This window comes from Lissotriton vulgaris, unplaced genomic scaffold (assembly GCF_964263255.1).
Source record: "Lissotriton vulgaris unplaced genomic scaffold, aLisVul1.2 SCAFFOLD_1644, whole genome shotgun sequence".
In the NCBI taxonomy this organism is placed as follows: domain Eukaryota; kingdom Metazoa; phylum Chordata; class Amphibia; order Caudata; family Salamandridae; genus Lissotriton; species Lissotriton vulgaris.
In genome coordinates, this window is record NW_028246115.1 from 406,855 (window position 1) to 419,777 (window position 12,923).

At 41.6% G+C, this 12,923-nt stretch overlaps 1 protein-coding gene across 1 annotated transcript in view; it reads right to left on the minus strand.

Moving 5' to 3' along the window:
- Positions 1-7,556: 7,556 nt before the first annotated feature.
- Positions 7,557-12,923, minus strand: part of PPEF2 (protein phosphatase with EF-hand domain 2) — a 141,282-nt gene continuing 135,915 nt past the window's right edge. Inside the window, exon 17 of the mRNA XM_086949276.1 lies at positions 7,557-7,785. Within this exon, the coding sequence (XP_086805402.1) occupies positions 7,595-7,785 (191 nt within the window). The 3' untranslated portion in view covers positions 7,557-7,594. The remainder of the gene's footprint in view (positions 7,786-12,923) is intronic.

Here is a 12,923-nt window from a genome sequence, read left to right on the forward strand (position 1 = left end):
TCTTAATCTTTTCAGATCTTCCTTTAAACATTGAATTGGCAAGAAAATATCTAATATTGTTACCATCAAATGTTATAGCTTGGATATCAGGTGGGAACAATTGTTTCACACATGATCCCGGCTTTGTATCAAAATATGGTTTAGAAATTAAAGTGAAGGGTGATCTAGCATCGGCCATGATTGATAGATTACACTTGCAATGAAAAAAATGGTGGATTCACTACGTAATTCATATTTCTTTCCTCTTCCACTTGAACTACACTGCTGCTTGGGGCCTTCCCTGCTCTCTGGGAAAGAAGACTAGACCTGCTCTCTTAATGTCAGGCTTACTGGAGTGACCAAAAGGGTCAGCTGCCTGGCCTCCTGTTCTGAGCTACAATGCCACAAAAAGCGCAAGAGGCCTCCCTGCATCTCCCCAGCAGATGTCCTGCTGCAACTGGACCTGCCTGCAACTGGACCTGCCTGCGCCCTTCTGGCCTCTGCTAGATTGAGTCCCTGATCAATAAGGGGTACCTACACAGGCCCTGGACCCTTGGTTTGTATCAGAGTGCGCTCTTCTGCAAGAAAAGAGAAATCCTGAAGTTTTGCAAACTGGCTTATTCGTGTTGAGACTCAGCTGCCCGCGATGAGTGCCAAAGTGAAGCTCTGGTAAACCCAACTCTTCACTCTACAAAGGCTGCCAGCAATGACCGGCAACACAAGACCTGAGCTTTGCACTACAGCACTGACAGCTCACAATGAAACTGCTAAAGTGAAGCTCGACATTCAGCAGTTTGTGACGCCCTTCCAGCTCTTTGTGCAACAGTGATGACCATCGACCATGATATCCATGCTCCTTACGGCCCCCAACACAGAGCTCTTTGTACTGGACTTAAAGAAGGTAACTTTTTTATTTGCACTTACCTGGTCCCTTTATCCGTCCTGTGCTCCATCGTGGTCAACCTAAACTTGTGACTTTCCCCCGGTCTAGCAAGACGAGTGGCACTTTGTACTTTTAGGGACTATACTTATCTAAAACTTGTGAATTAGGTATCTCCGGTTCCATTAATTGACTTTTTGTCATTCTGGTACCATTTTATTTATAAATATTACACGATTTTTTCTTTATTGCTGTTTGTGTGCTACATAAATACTTTCCCTATTCACTCTAAATTAAGCCTGACTGATTTTTTCCAAGCTACCACAGAGTTAAGTATTTGTCAATTTAGTTACTTTTAAGGTTCACCCTGACAAGGATTATGGTTGTTGCTTGAGCAGGGTTTTCACTCCCTTCAACCAATAACCCAATTTCTTACTAAGTGCAAAAAGGTGTGGATTATGGGCTGGGCAATAGTAGTCTGGTCAGTAGCAGTCTGGTCAGTAGCAGAGAAACCTCATTACTTACCCAGCTAAAGGATAACTAGCTGATGTTCAATACTATTTGGCCAGTAGCTGGGTAAATGACAGAGAAACATTTTAACTGGTGTAATATAGAAGTCCAACTGTATAGCAGCTTTATATTTGCTAGTAGAAAAGGTGAGTAGGTACATTTCTTGGCTGTCTGTGACTGCACCAGCAAAAAAGTAAATATATCTGCTTTTCAACTTGCTGCTAGGTAAATAGTGAGTGAAGATTATTAGCGTTTTAACTGGCCACGTGGCAAATAATCCATAATCTACATTTTTAACTCGAAACTGGATAAATTCCACAGAAACATATTTATTTATGTAGTGGGCAGATAACTAGTCACTGCCAAAATCTCACAAAGTAAAATTTGACAAAACCACTGCATAAAAATGCATTTCTTGTATTTCGTAGATTGCTAATTCTCCTACAAAACATTTTTGGGTGGAAACACAGGGGAAGTTACAGGAATTGACTACATTTGTGAAAGTGTAGAAAGTAGTTGTCAGTGAGTACGTAAGTAAGTAAACAGCTTCTAAAGTACACAAATGCTGAGACGTCTTGATGCTAGCATCCTATAACAAGAGCATAATGGGAAAACTATTTCTTGCATGAGGTAGAAAGCCAAGAAGGCAAATAGAACAGAAACCTTTGTCCAGATTTACTAAAGCTTTGTGCTGGCAAGAAATGGCGCAAAGTGGTGCATGCTGGTTACCATCCACCGTAAAAAGTGTTTTGCACTGGAAAAAACATTTCAAAACAGAAAGAATATTTTGCCCCTCTTTTCTTCAAAGGGGCTTTACTGAGGTGGATCAACACATGCACCCATTGTTCTGATCAGAAAGCCCCACTACTAAAATAGTCAGAGGGGGCTGATAACTAGTCACTGCCAAAATCTCACAAAGTAAAATTTGACAAAACCACTGCAAAAAATGCATTGCTTTTATTTCGTGAATGCTAATTCTCCTATAAAACATTTTTGGGTTGAAACACAGGGGAAGTTACAGGAATTGACTAAATTTGTGAAAGTGTAGAAAGTTGTTGTCCGTGAGTACGTAAGTAAGTAAACAGCTTCTAAAGTACACAAATGCTGAGACGTCTTGATGCTAGCATCCTATAACAAGAGCATAATGGGAAAACTATTTCTTGCATGAGGTAAAAAGCCAAGAAGGCAAATAGAACAGAAACCTTTGTCCAGATTTAGTAAAGCTTTGTGCTGGCAATAAATGGCGCAAAGTGGTGCATGCTGGTTACCATCCACCGTAAACAGTGTTTTGCACTGGAGAAAACATTTCAGAACAGAAAGAATATTTTGCCCCTCTTTTCTTCAAAGGGGCTTTACTGAGGTGGATCAACACCTGCACCCATTGCTTTAATCAGAAAGCCCAACTACTAAAATAGTCAGAGGGAGCTTTAGGTTAAAAACTAATGCTTACTTGAAGCAAATGCAAACAAATGGAAACATGTTTATTTCTCACACAAACTTACATATTGCATGTGTGCAGCAATATACAAGACACATCCAATGAACTGAAAACTTTTGAATGTATCTATGTATATGTATTTGTACTGGATCAGCATGTTTCCAGCACAGACCCTATGCTAGAGAAGCTGAGGCTGTGCGTTACATGAGATATCCTGTTTGTGCACTAGCACAGTGGATGGCAACAGTGGCAGGCTAATCTTTGTAGCAATGGCACTGTATTGTGTTTTCCCACTTATGCAATTCAGCGCAGCAAATTGTATCCTGCATGGCCTTGCGTGACAAATTTGAAATTCTGGGTCCTCATAGCTACCTAACTAATAGGGGCCCGATTCACAGAACTAACTTAAGACAAAATCCTAAACTTACTACCATTTTGGTATTCACAGAAGGCACTTACTCATTTCGGTATTCACAGAAGTTAAGAGTCTTAACTTTAGAACTCCTAAATGCCTTCTGTGAATACCGAAAGTCTTAAAGTTAGGATTTTTCTCAGTTTAGGAGTAGGAAAGTTAGGTCTCCTAACTTTAGGACTCCTCAACTGAGAAAAATCCTAACTTTAAGACTTTCGGTATTTACAGAAGGCATTTAGGAATCCTAAAGTTGAGAATCCTAAATGTACTACTCCTAAACTGAGAACAATCCTAACTTTAAGACTTTCGGTATTCACAGAAGGCATTTAGGTGTCCTAAAGTTAGAAGTCCTAAAGTTAGAAGTCCTAACTTTATTACTCCTAAACTGAGAAAAATCCTAACTTTAAGACTTTCGGTATTCACAGAAGGCATTTAGGAGTCCTAAAGTTAGGACTCGTAACCTCTGTGAATACCGAAATGAGTAAGTGCCTTCTGTGAATACTGAAATCAGTAAGTGCCTTCTGTGAATACCAAAATGAGTAAGTGCCTTTTGTGAATACCAAAATGGTAGTAAGTTTAGGATTTTGTCTTAAGTTAGTTCTGTGAATCGGGCCCTAGGTGAATAGCAGAAATTCTATGCTATTTGTCTAACTTCTGAGGACATGACAGAGAAACGTTTTTCCTAGAGTAGAGATGGCAAACTGTATAGAATTCCTGCCATTTATCCGGGTGCACAGGAAAATAGGTATTTTTTTTGCTGTCTGCCCTACCAATTGCCAGATCTCTGCTATTTAACGAAAGCTAGGTAAATAATGAAGATTCTTTGATTTTTTCTTGACTTCAGGGAAAATAATGCATCATCTGCAATTTAGCCAATTACTGGCCCTAGAGCAGACAGAATTTAGTGTTTATCTGGTGTATGGATAAATGGCCACCTCCATAAATAAAATTGAGGTACAACTAATTCCCATGGAAGTCAACGGGGCATTTTCATTGTAAAATATTGCAAGATTAGGGTACGTGCTGGTGCTAGTGTAAGGACTGAGTTTGGAGTTAAGATTAAGGTTTTTCAGGGGTAGATTTATGTAAAGGGTTAAGGAAAAGCTGTGGTTTAAGGGTTAGTAAAATTATAACAAAAGGTTAAGTAGAAGAGAGTGGGAATGAGTACGAATTAGATAAAGGGACTTGGATAGGGTTAACCTAAAGGTTAGAGCTATAAACAGTGTAACAAATAGATACACTTAGAGAAAACGTTCATTTGAGGGTATGGGTGTTCTTTGTAGAGGTTCCCCTCATATAGTATTTGTTGTAATAGAATTGTTCATTAAAATGCATTGGGGGTGGTTGAGATTACGAATTTACTGTTGTGCTGTTCTACTTTCATGCTTTCCTGGACAGCTCATTGGTGTAGTGTATGTAACATTACAATAGTGTAACACCAACCTACTGGATATTCTGAAGACAGTGTCAGAGGGTGTGGCTTAATGGCTAGGGTGTTCGACTTTGAAGCTGAGGAACCACGTTCAAGTCTGGCAGGAGGCTCAAACATCCTGTGGTTCTGGGCAAATCACTTAATCTCCGCTTGCCTAAAAATGAATGTGTCCATCTGAAATGCAACTGGTGCTCATGCAAAGCGCTCTGATACCGTTGTGCAAGTTTGCGCTTTAAAAACAATGCTAAAGAGATTTACAAATAAGAATTGCAGGTCATACATAAATCCGGGAAGCCCAGTGAATCCTGCAGCTCGTACCATACTATTTTGTTGATATAAACTAAAAGTCCTAGCTATCATTCTAACCAGCAGACTCCTGAAAGTGATTACTCCGCTCGTCCATAATGATCAACCTGAATTAATGCCAAGACGGTCGACTAGGGAAAATTTGCGACAACTGCATAATTGGATGGCAAGAAGAATCCAGCACAGGGAAGACCCCCATTTTTTAGTTTCACTTGATGCAGAGAAGGCCTTTGATGCATAACATCTTCCCTTTATGACCCAAACCCTCCAGAAACAGTGATTTGCCTGACTCCCAAATTGGGAAAAATCAGTACTCTTCTCCATGGGCAGATGGCCTGAACCGACGGATCTTCCCGACTACTTTAAAATTTCCACAGAAGGGTTCCAATACCTGGGGATCTATGCCCTGACGGCCTTCGTGAGTAGTGTTGCCCAACCCGCAAGAACAATACTGTCTTAATTTCAATCGGATGTGGCCTGCTGGAAGCGACTACCCTTAACACTCTAGGGGGTGTTCACAATTTAAAAGATCACCCTCTCAAAATCCATATATGCTTTGCAAAACATGTACTACAGACTACTTGATGATATTCTCACACAAATTGAAGGCGAACTTAGAAACCTATTGTGGAATGATGGGTATCCAAGAATAGCCCTTTGTACATTACAACGTAACCCCTACAATGGGGGTATAAGCCTCCCCGATCACCAGACCTATTACTGGGCAACCTGCCTGATAGCCAATAATGACTGGGGTACATGGATAGAGACCATCCCACTTTTGCCCTAGAACAGGCCTAATTCCATGTGCTCCCATATCAATGTTTTCTCCATGGTCGTGGGGGTGATATGGCTTCTTACCAGCTACTCAAATAAACATTAGAGGCGTTGGACAAGGCAAATTCCTCCATGGGTTGGAAACAGAAAATCCACATGGGAGACACCATTGTGGATGGGCAGACATTTGAAAGCGATTACTAAAGTCAGAAACGTTGTATACTGGGATCGCATAGGCATTTCTAAATTGGGCAACGTATTGGTTGGCGGTATTTTAATGCTCTTTACTTACCTCCAGTGTGAATTCCAGCTCCACAACTGACAATATTATAAATATTTACAATTTAAACATGCATGGAAAGCTGAAAATATCCCTCCCGGACCTCCCTGAATAAGTCCGCTTAGAGTGCAGGCTTTTAATGGACGACCTCCGCAAGAAAGCTGTCTCCTACACCTATAAGACTATTAACAATAATATGCCTAAAACCCTCCTAGAACTGCGGACAACATGGGAGGTAGAAGTAGGCACCCTGGTGGATATTGACTGGGAGGCTGCCCTGATGTTCCAGGGAGAAGTGGCAATCAGGGCCCGATTATGCCACATTCAGCTAAAAATCCTGCCTAGGATTTGCTATTATGGGGCCATCGAATAGGTAGAGCACCCTTACTGGACTGTTTGCGCTGTGGGAGAAATCAAGGAGACTTTATTCACACACTGTGGTCTTGGCCAAACACACAAACATACTGGCGACAAATACTGTCAGAACTGAGCACAATTCTAGAAATACAATTCTCTGGTGATCCTAAATATGTCCTCTTGGGGAGTCGCCATGACTTGGATATACCATGAATGCAGTTATTACTATGTAACATGGGATTAGTGGTGGCCAAACAAGACCTAGCCCAGCCCTGGGAGGCTCCTGAAGTACTTAACCTTGATGAATGGTGAAAAGGGATGGACTTATATAGGGCAGCGGAAAAATTCATCTATAAGAGTAGGGGATGACCACGCAAATTTCATAAAATATAGGGGAGATGGAGGGACTAATATGGACTTCATAATGGTGATGATGATGTTGTAAGGCCTTCTCTGAAACTCTGTAGTACAATCTATGTTAATTCACTATGTTGCACTGTATATGAACATGCTAATGTCTCCTCGAGTGATTTGCCGGACCCAGTATATCAATGTGTCCTTTTGTCCTATCGCCACACTAATATGTTTCTAGGGCGTATTTCTCAATAACCCCTTTTTTTGTACATTTTCACAAACTAAAAACGGTTGAAAAACCAAATAAAAAATTGCAACACTGACATTTATTAGCTAAAAGCAAAAAAAAGTAAAAATGGAATAACCAGGATCATGCAAAGTGTACATAAACAAGTCTGAACGGGCAAATGCTTTACAGCAATTGTCAAAATACTATCGAAGCATCGCAGTGTCCAAAGGCTTTCGGTTTGGTGAATGGTGCTCATAAAAGTCCAGCCTGGGCGTGGCCACTGAAGCTGTCTTAGTTTGCAGAAGATGTTTTTCTTAAATCAGACAGATAAAAAGATACAAGTTTTGAAGACACAATACATCAAACCACCAGTTCTGTCCTGCCCATCATCCATGCAGTCGTTTTCATCATAAACAGCTGATGGTAAAATAATTGTACATCCCAATGGATAGGACTTTATCCATGGTTCTGAACTTCCTCGTCGGCACAGGTACAATTCAGGCACTGCTTGGAAAGACCCAGGTGCAGCAAGGGCAACAGATAAATGGCATATAAAAGGATGAGGCTGGAGAGTTCCAAAGTATTTCCATCATGTCCTCTCTGTGACAACTCATGGAGGTCAGGTGAGACCGACAGCCGGTTACTGGTCCCCATTGTGAGGTTGGCCGGCCAGGCGGAAGGCCTCCAGGAACTCATTGATGTCGATGTTCCCATCTTTGTTGAAGTCAATGCTGCGGGCCAGATTACTGATGGCGCTGTCACTGATCTCAATGTTCAGATGGGAGCTCAGCAGTTTCCAAGTGTGGCGGAATTCATCCAACGAAATCAGACCTGCAGAAAAGCATTTCAATGAGTGAGACACAGAATTGATCTGAACTATGTTTTAGAGGTATCTAAGGCCATCACCACACCTCTGGTCATTGTTTAACTGGGGATCGCCAAAAATTCCTTCTTAGGATTCTTTACACAAATGTGTACGACTGGTATGATTGAGAGTTCCCCTTTTCCAAAAAAAGGGACATCATTGTCAAGTGCTTAAAAAAAATAGAGCAATGCTTTATTTTAAAAAAACTGTGGGACATATTTACAGGAATATTGGCGCAGTGCACCGCAGCAAGTTACCTGGCTGCGCTGCCCTGCGTCATAGGGAAAGGGCAGGAATGTGCCGTAACTATTTATCCAATATAGCGCATTCCCGTCCTTTCTCCTGCGCTGGAGCCGTTTCAGCAGCCTAGGACCAATGTTGGCACCAGTGGTTAATTTGTGGGAAAATAAGTACCCGGGCACTCGTCAGGAGACATCTTCCACCAATCCATTGCTCCTATTAGCGGCGCCTATAACAGAACCTACTACAAACCGTGAAACCCTACAAGTGGGGAGAGGATGTGGTGTCATGGCCAGAGTTGCTGATTTTGGAGCTGCGGAACCTTGTCTGAGTCTAGGCGTCGACTCAACATCCTGTGATTCTAGGCAATTCACTTAAGGGCTAATTTACAAGAAACGGATGCATTGCTGCACTAAAGAAGAGATGCTTCAGTTTACTTGTGCCTGCTGCAAAATAGCTTACAACACTATGGATGAGCCGTATTTATGATACAGTGCTCTATGGTGCACAGAAACTGACGCAACAACAGCAATGCATCAAAAAAAGTGAGACTGCGTCAGTTTAATCTGCCGCGAGTAGCCTACTGTATGGGGACCAATGTGTTTGAGCATAAAAAGGTGGCAAAGTTACCTTGCGCTCTAACATATTTGTCCTGAATGTGACGCATACTAGTAGGCATAGTGCCCACTTGTATGTGTGACGTCAGCATGGTAATGTCACAAAATGTGATATTATGTGTACATATCACCTACCTTCTGTGGCCCACTTATCTTGTGACTTGATTGCAGATTAAAGTCGAGTCACTACAGCTGGTGTGGTCCTATAGCCACAGCCAATGAGTTATCCCAACGCCTTGGTTTAGCAGCCGTAGGGATAGTGACGCATTGGCATTGCAGCAGCCCGAAGCGCCAAAAACGGATAAACTGGTAAATACCACTGCGTCATTTTTACGGGAAATGGTTACGATGGAACGTCTACTTTGCATAAATTAAAAACAAATGCGGCGTAGCCGATTCCAATACAGGAAACATTGTGAAAACCCCCCAAAAAAGTGACACATCTGCATCGATGTAAATATGCAGCAAATGAAGCGCCGCCGTTGCGTCACACAAAGTAACACAATAGCGGCACAAGGTGGCGAAAGGAGCTTGTAAATGAGCTCCTGAATCTCCCCATGCCTACCAACAAATGAATGTGTCCTTAACAGGTGCTCATGAAAAGTACTCCAATGCCTTTGGGTCTAGTTCACACTATAAGCGCCGGTGTTGACGATTAAGTGCCAGTGCCAAGCACCAGAAACCACTAGCTCGAATTAAAAACTGGTAGGCACCCTTGCTCCATGGCGCAAGGGTGCCTTAGTGCAAGGGTTGTCTGTGTTTTAGGCAGAATTGTCTTTGTGCAGGACATAGAGGTGTTTTCCTATTTCTATGTGTAAAGAGGAAAAAAACAAGGAGAAATAAAGATATTTCTCCCTGTTACACCCCACCCGGGAAAACATATCTTTTTGGCGCATTCCCAGTTTACCAGGTTTGGCAAAACTGGGAATGCCTCAAAGACCTTAGGATTTGCATGGGATCACCCACTGCAATGCCCATGGAACGCCTACCTTGCACAGAGTAATGTAACACAGCGATTTGTGCTGTGTTGCATAACTCCGTATTTTTGCAGTCATTCAAAGCCACGCAAAGTTGCTTTGTATGGCTTAAAAAATATGGCTTAGAGGTTTGCGCCGTGCATGTACCATTCTGCATGGTGCAAACATGATGCAAAACTCTCATAAATATGCCCCTGAAAATTCCCAAGCTATTTCACACTACTTTTTGAGTAGTAATAGGGTCCTTTCTAACCACCTCTGTTGACACCTGTTGACTGCTGTTGAAAGTTTGTGTGCTCATGGTTTTTCCACTGTTTTGACACTTTCAGAGCACAGGTTTTAGACCTATCCTATGGATTGAGCACTGCTAAACAGGCCTTCGCCACTGTTTGTTCTGTGAAAATGGAATTCTGTACACTATAAGTGAATTTCCTGCTACTGTTAGGCTGTTGTGATACGAAGTCAGTATCTTAGACTGACACTTCAGTTATCCAATTGTCCTATAATAATAATTAGCTGTTGGACTTGGCCCTTTTTGCAGGGTCATCCCTGAACCTTTTGCCTTCCTCCTGTATTTTCTGACCTGTTGTTAGTGGTTTTATCACTCTGGGCCCTCTATCACTATTGACCAGTGCTAAAGTACATGTACTCTCTATGGTAAACTTGGTAAGATTGGTCTACACCTGTTTGGCATATTTATTTGACCTATCAGCCCCTTGTCCATGGTATTCCATATACCCAGGGCCAGTAAATTAAATGCTACTGGTGGAGTTGCGGCGCTGCTTGCGCCACCCTCCAAAGTAGTCTTTCAAACCTGTCCCAGGCCTCTACCACTGCAGGGCCTGCACGTGCAGTCTACTGCCACTGTGACGTGGCATAGAAAGTGGTTGCCATGTCTGCAACTCCCCTTTTACTACATATCAGTCACCCCTAAAGTAGGCCCTAGCTAGCCCTATGGGCAGGGTGTGGTGTAGTTAAAAGGTATGACATGTGCTTTAATTGTGTGGCATGTCCTGGTAGTGACAAACAGCCTATTTGGTTTCTCACTGCTGTGAGGCTGCCCTCTTATAGGGATGCATTGTGAAATGTTCTTTTAAAATGTATGTTTTTTAACCTGTAAATCTTTTATGTCTATGCTAGCCGAAATAAAGATACAAGTGAAGTATGCATAATGTGTTATGCCCTGACATAATTAGGCTGTGGATATTACATTACCAGTGAGAAGTACAAAGATGTCCACACTTCAAGTGTTTTCTATGGTGCACTGCTGATGATGGTTATGCCTAATGCTTTGTGTTAAGTGCAATCCTACCAGTAGTTACTGGTCGCCCTAACTGTAATGGTTATGACAGAGGCCCGATTGGCCTAGCGATTTATGTAATCCCTGTGAAGTCATGACAAGTGCCTAGTGGCACGGTAATATATGTGATTGTTTTCTAATGTTTTTATGGCTAATACAAAGAATATTTTTATATAACCTTGTGTTGAGTTTCTTTTGTGGTGTTCCTAGTGTGTCACTGCTGTATGAGTGTGTTGCACAAATGCTTTACACATTGCCTCCGGGATAAGCCTGACTGCTCTGCCAAGCTACCAAAGGGGGTGAGCAGGGGTTATCTTGGGCATGTACCTCCCTTGCCCTGACAAGAGTAGTGGGTTTTGCCTGACTTAGGTGCATACCCTATCCAACCAGAAACCCAATTTTTAACACTAACATATTGTTAAGCGACACCATTCATATTAGTAAAAACTACTCTGGACATTATTTGTCAGATCTTTGATAGGCTGGTCTTTCTAGAGTAACAGATTGGGGAAAAAACAATACTGCCGACTAACTACTTGTAGCTGAAATTAGTTAAAGCATTCCATACATCACCTTTTTATTTTTCTCAGTACAAAATCTTTAGTGATAAATGCATTCCCAAATGCGGGTCTCACAGTAGGGAAGCTATATTTCACTGATTACGCATACATAAGTCAAATCAGGTCTGATGTTTTTCTTGTGGTCCCGTCAGTAAGGAACCTTGACTGACATTTAGGGATGGACTCTTCCTTCAGAAACAGGACCAATGCTGACCTGAATGTAGGACGTCTCTATCTACAGTGGTATAGAGAGCAGAAAATGGTGGACTGTAATTTGGCCCTGAGTAATTACCAGTGGCTGAGATTAATGAAAGCATTCCACCCATTACGATTTTGTTTTATTCTGTGTAACGCCCTAAGTATAGCGGGTTTGCCACACGTGGGCCGTGGTCATGTGCTCATTGTGTCATAGGAATCATGGTATATCTCACTGATGAGGCATAAATAAACTAAACAGGTTTGGGGTTTCTTGTGTTCCCATCAGGAGGAGACTTTCCATGGAAGTTAGGGATGGACGTTGCTATTGGAGAACGACCGAGTAATTACCTTTGGCTAACATTTAGTCAAGCATTCCCTCACTGCCTTTTTCCCCTCGGATTATGAAGAAATACTTATTGCCCAAGGTTCAGAAATATGGTTGTGTGTCATACAGTGTCACACTGCAACTATCAGCCTACAACACAATTCTCCCATGCGACTAGACTTGGGCGTTAGTGATTAAGATGACATTTAGATGAGCTTATCAGCAATTGTCTCTGAAATGCTGCTACAATATAAAATGATGAAACGTTCACACACAATTAAAACAATACCTTGGGCACCTATGATTTGTCCTTATTGCAAGCCTAAAAATCATACCGTTACTTAAACAAGGAACGTTCACACACAATAAAAACAATACATCAGGCACATATGGGTTGTCCTTCTTACAAATACAAGGATCCTCATTAAAATACCTTTAGGTAGTCACATTACTATTTATACTGAAATCCGGTTACAAGGCCTAATTTCCGTCTTACCATTACAGATTTAAAAAAATGCACATCTTTTCTTAGTGCAAATCATGCTGTGCAAATTAAGTGTTATGCATATTTAGTTTGAAAGCTTTTTTGAAAGCTTTTCAACGGTAGTTCTCCAAATTTAGACCACCAAGTTGGCGTAGTCAGTTCTAGGCAAGAGTCTAGTTTCCTTTGTACCAGTATAGAAATGTTTGCAAAATTGGAGTTCAGGACTATATCTGTTGGTTTAAAACTCATTATCAGAGCTGAAGAATCGAATTCCTCGACCATTAAAATATTTCTTTAATAGCGAGGAATACACAGACTAAATGGGTGATGTTTTCTTCTCCATTTTTGCATAGTCAACAGGACATGGGGTTTGATGTGGGCAACCATGGCATTGCATTAGCTG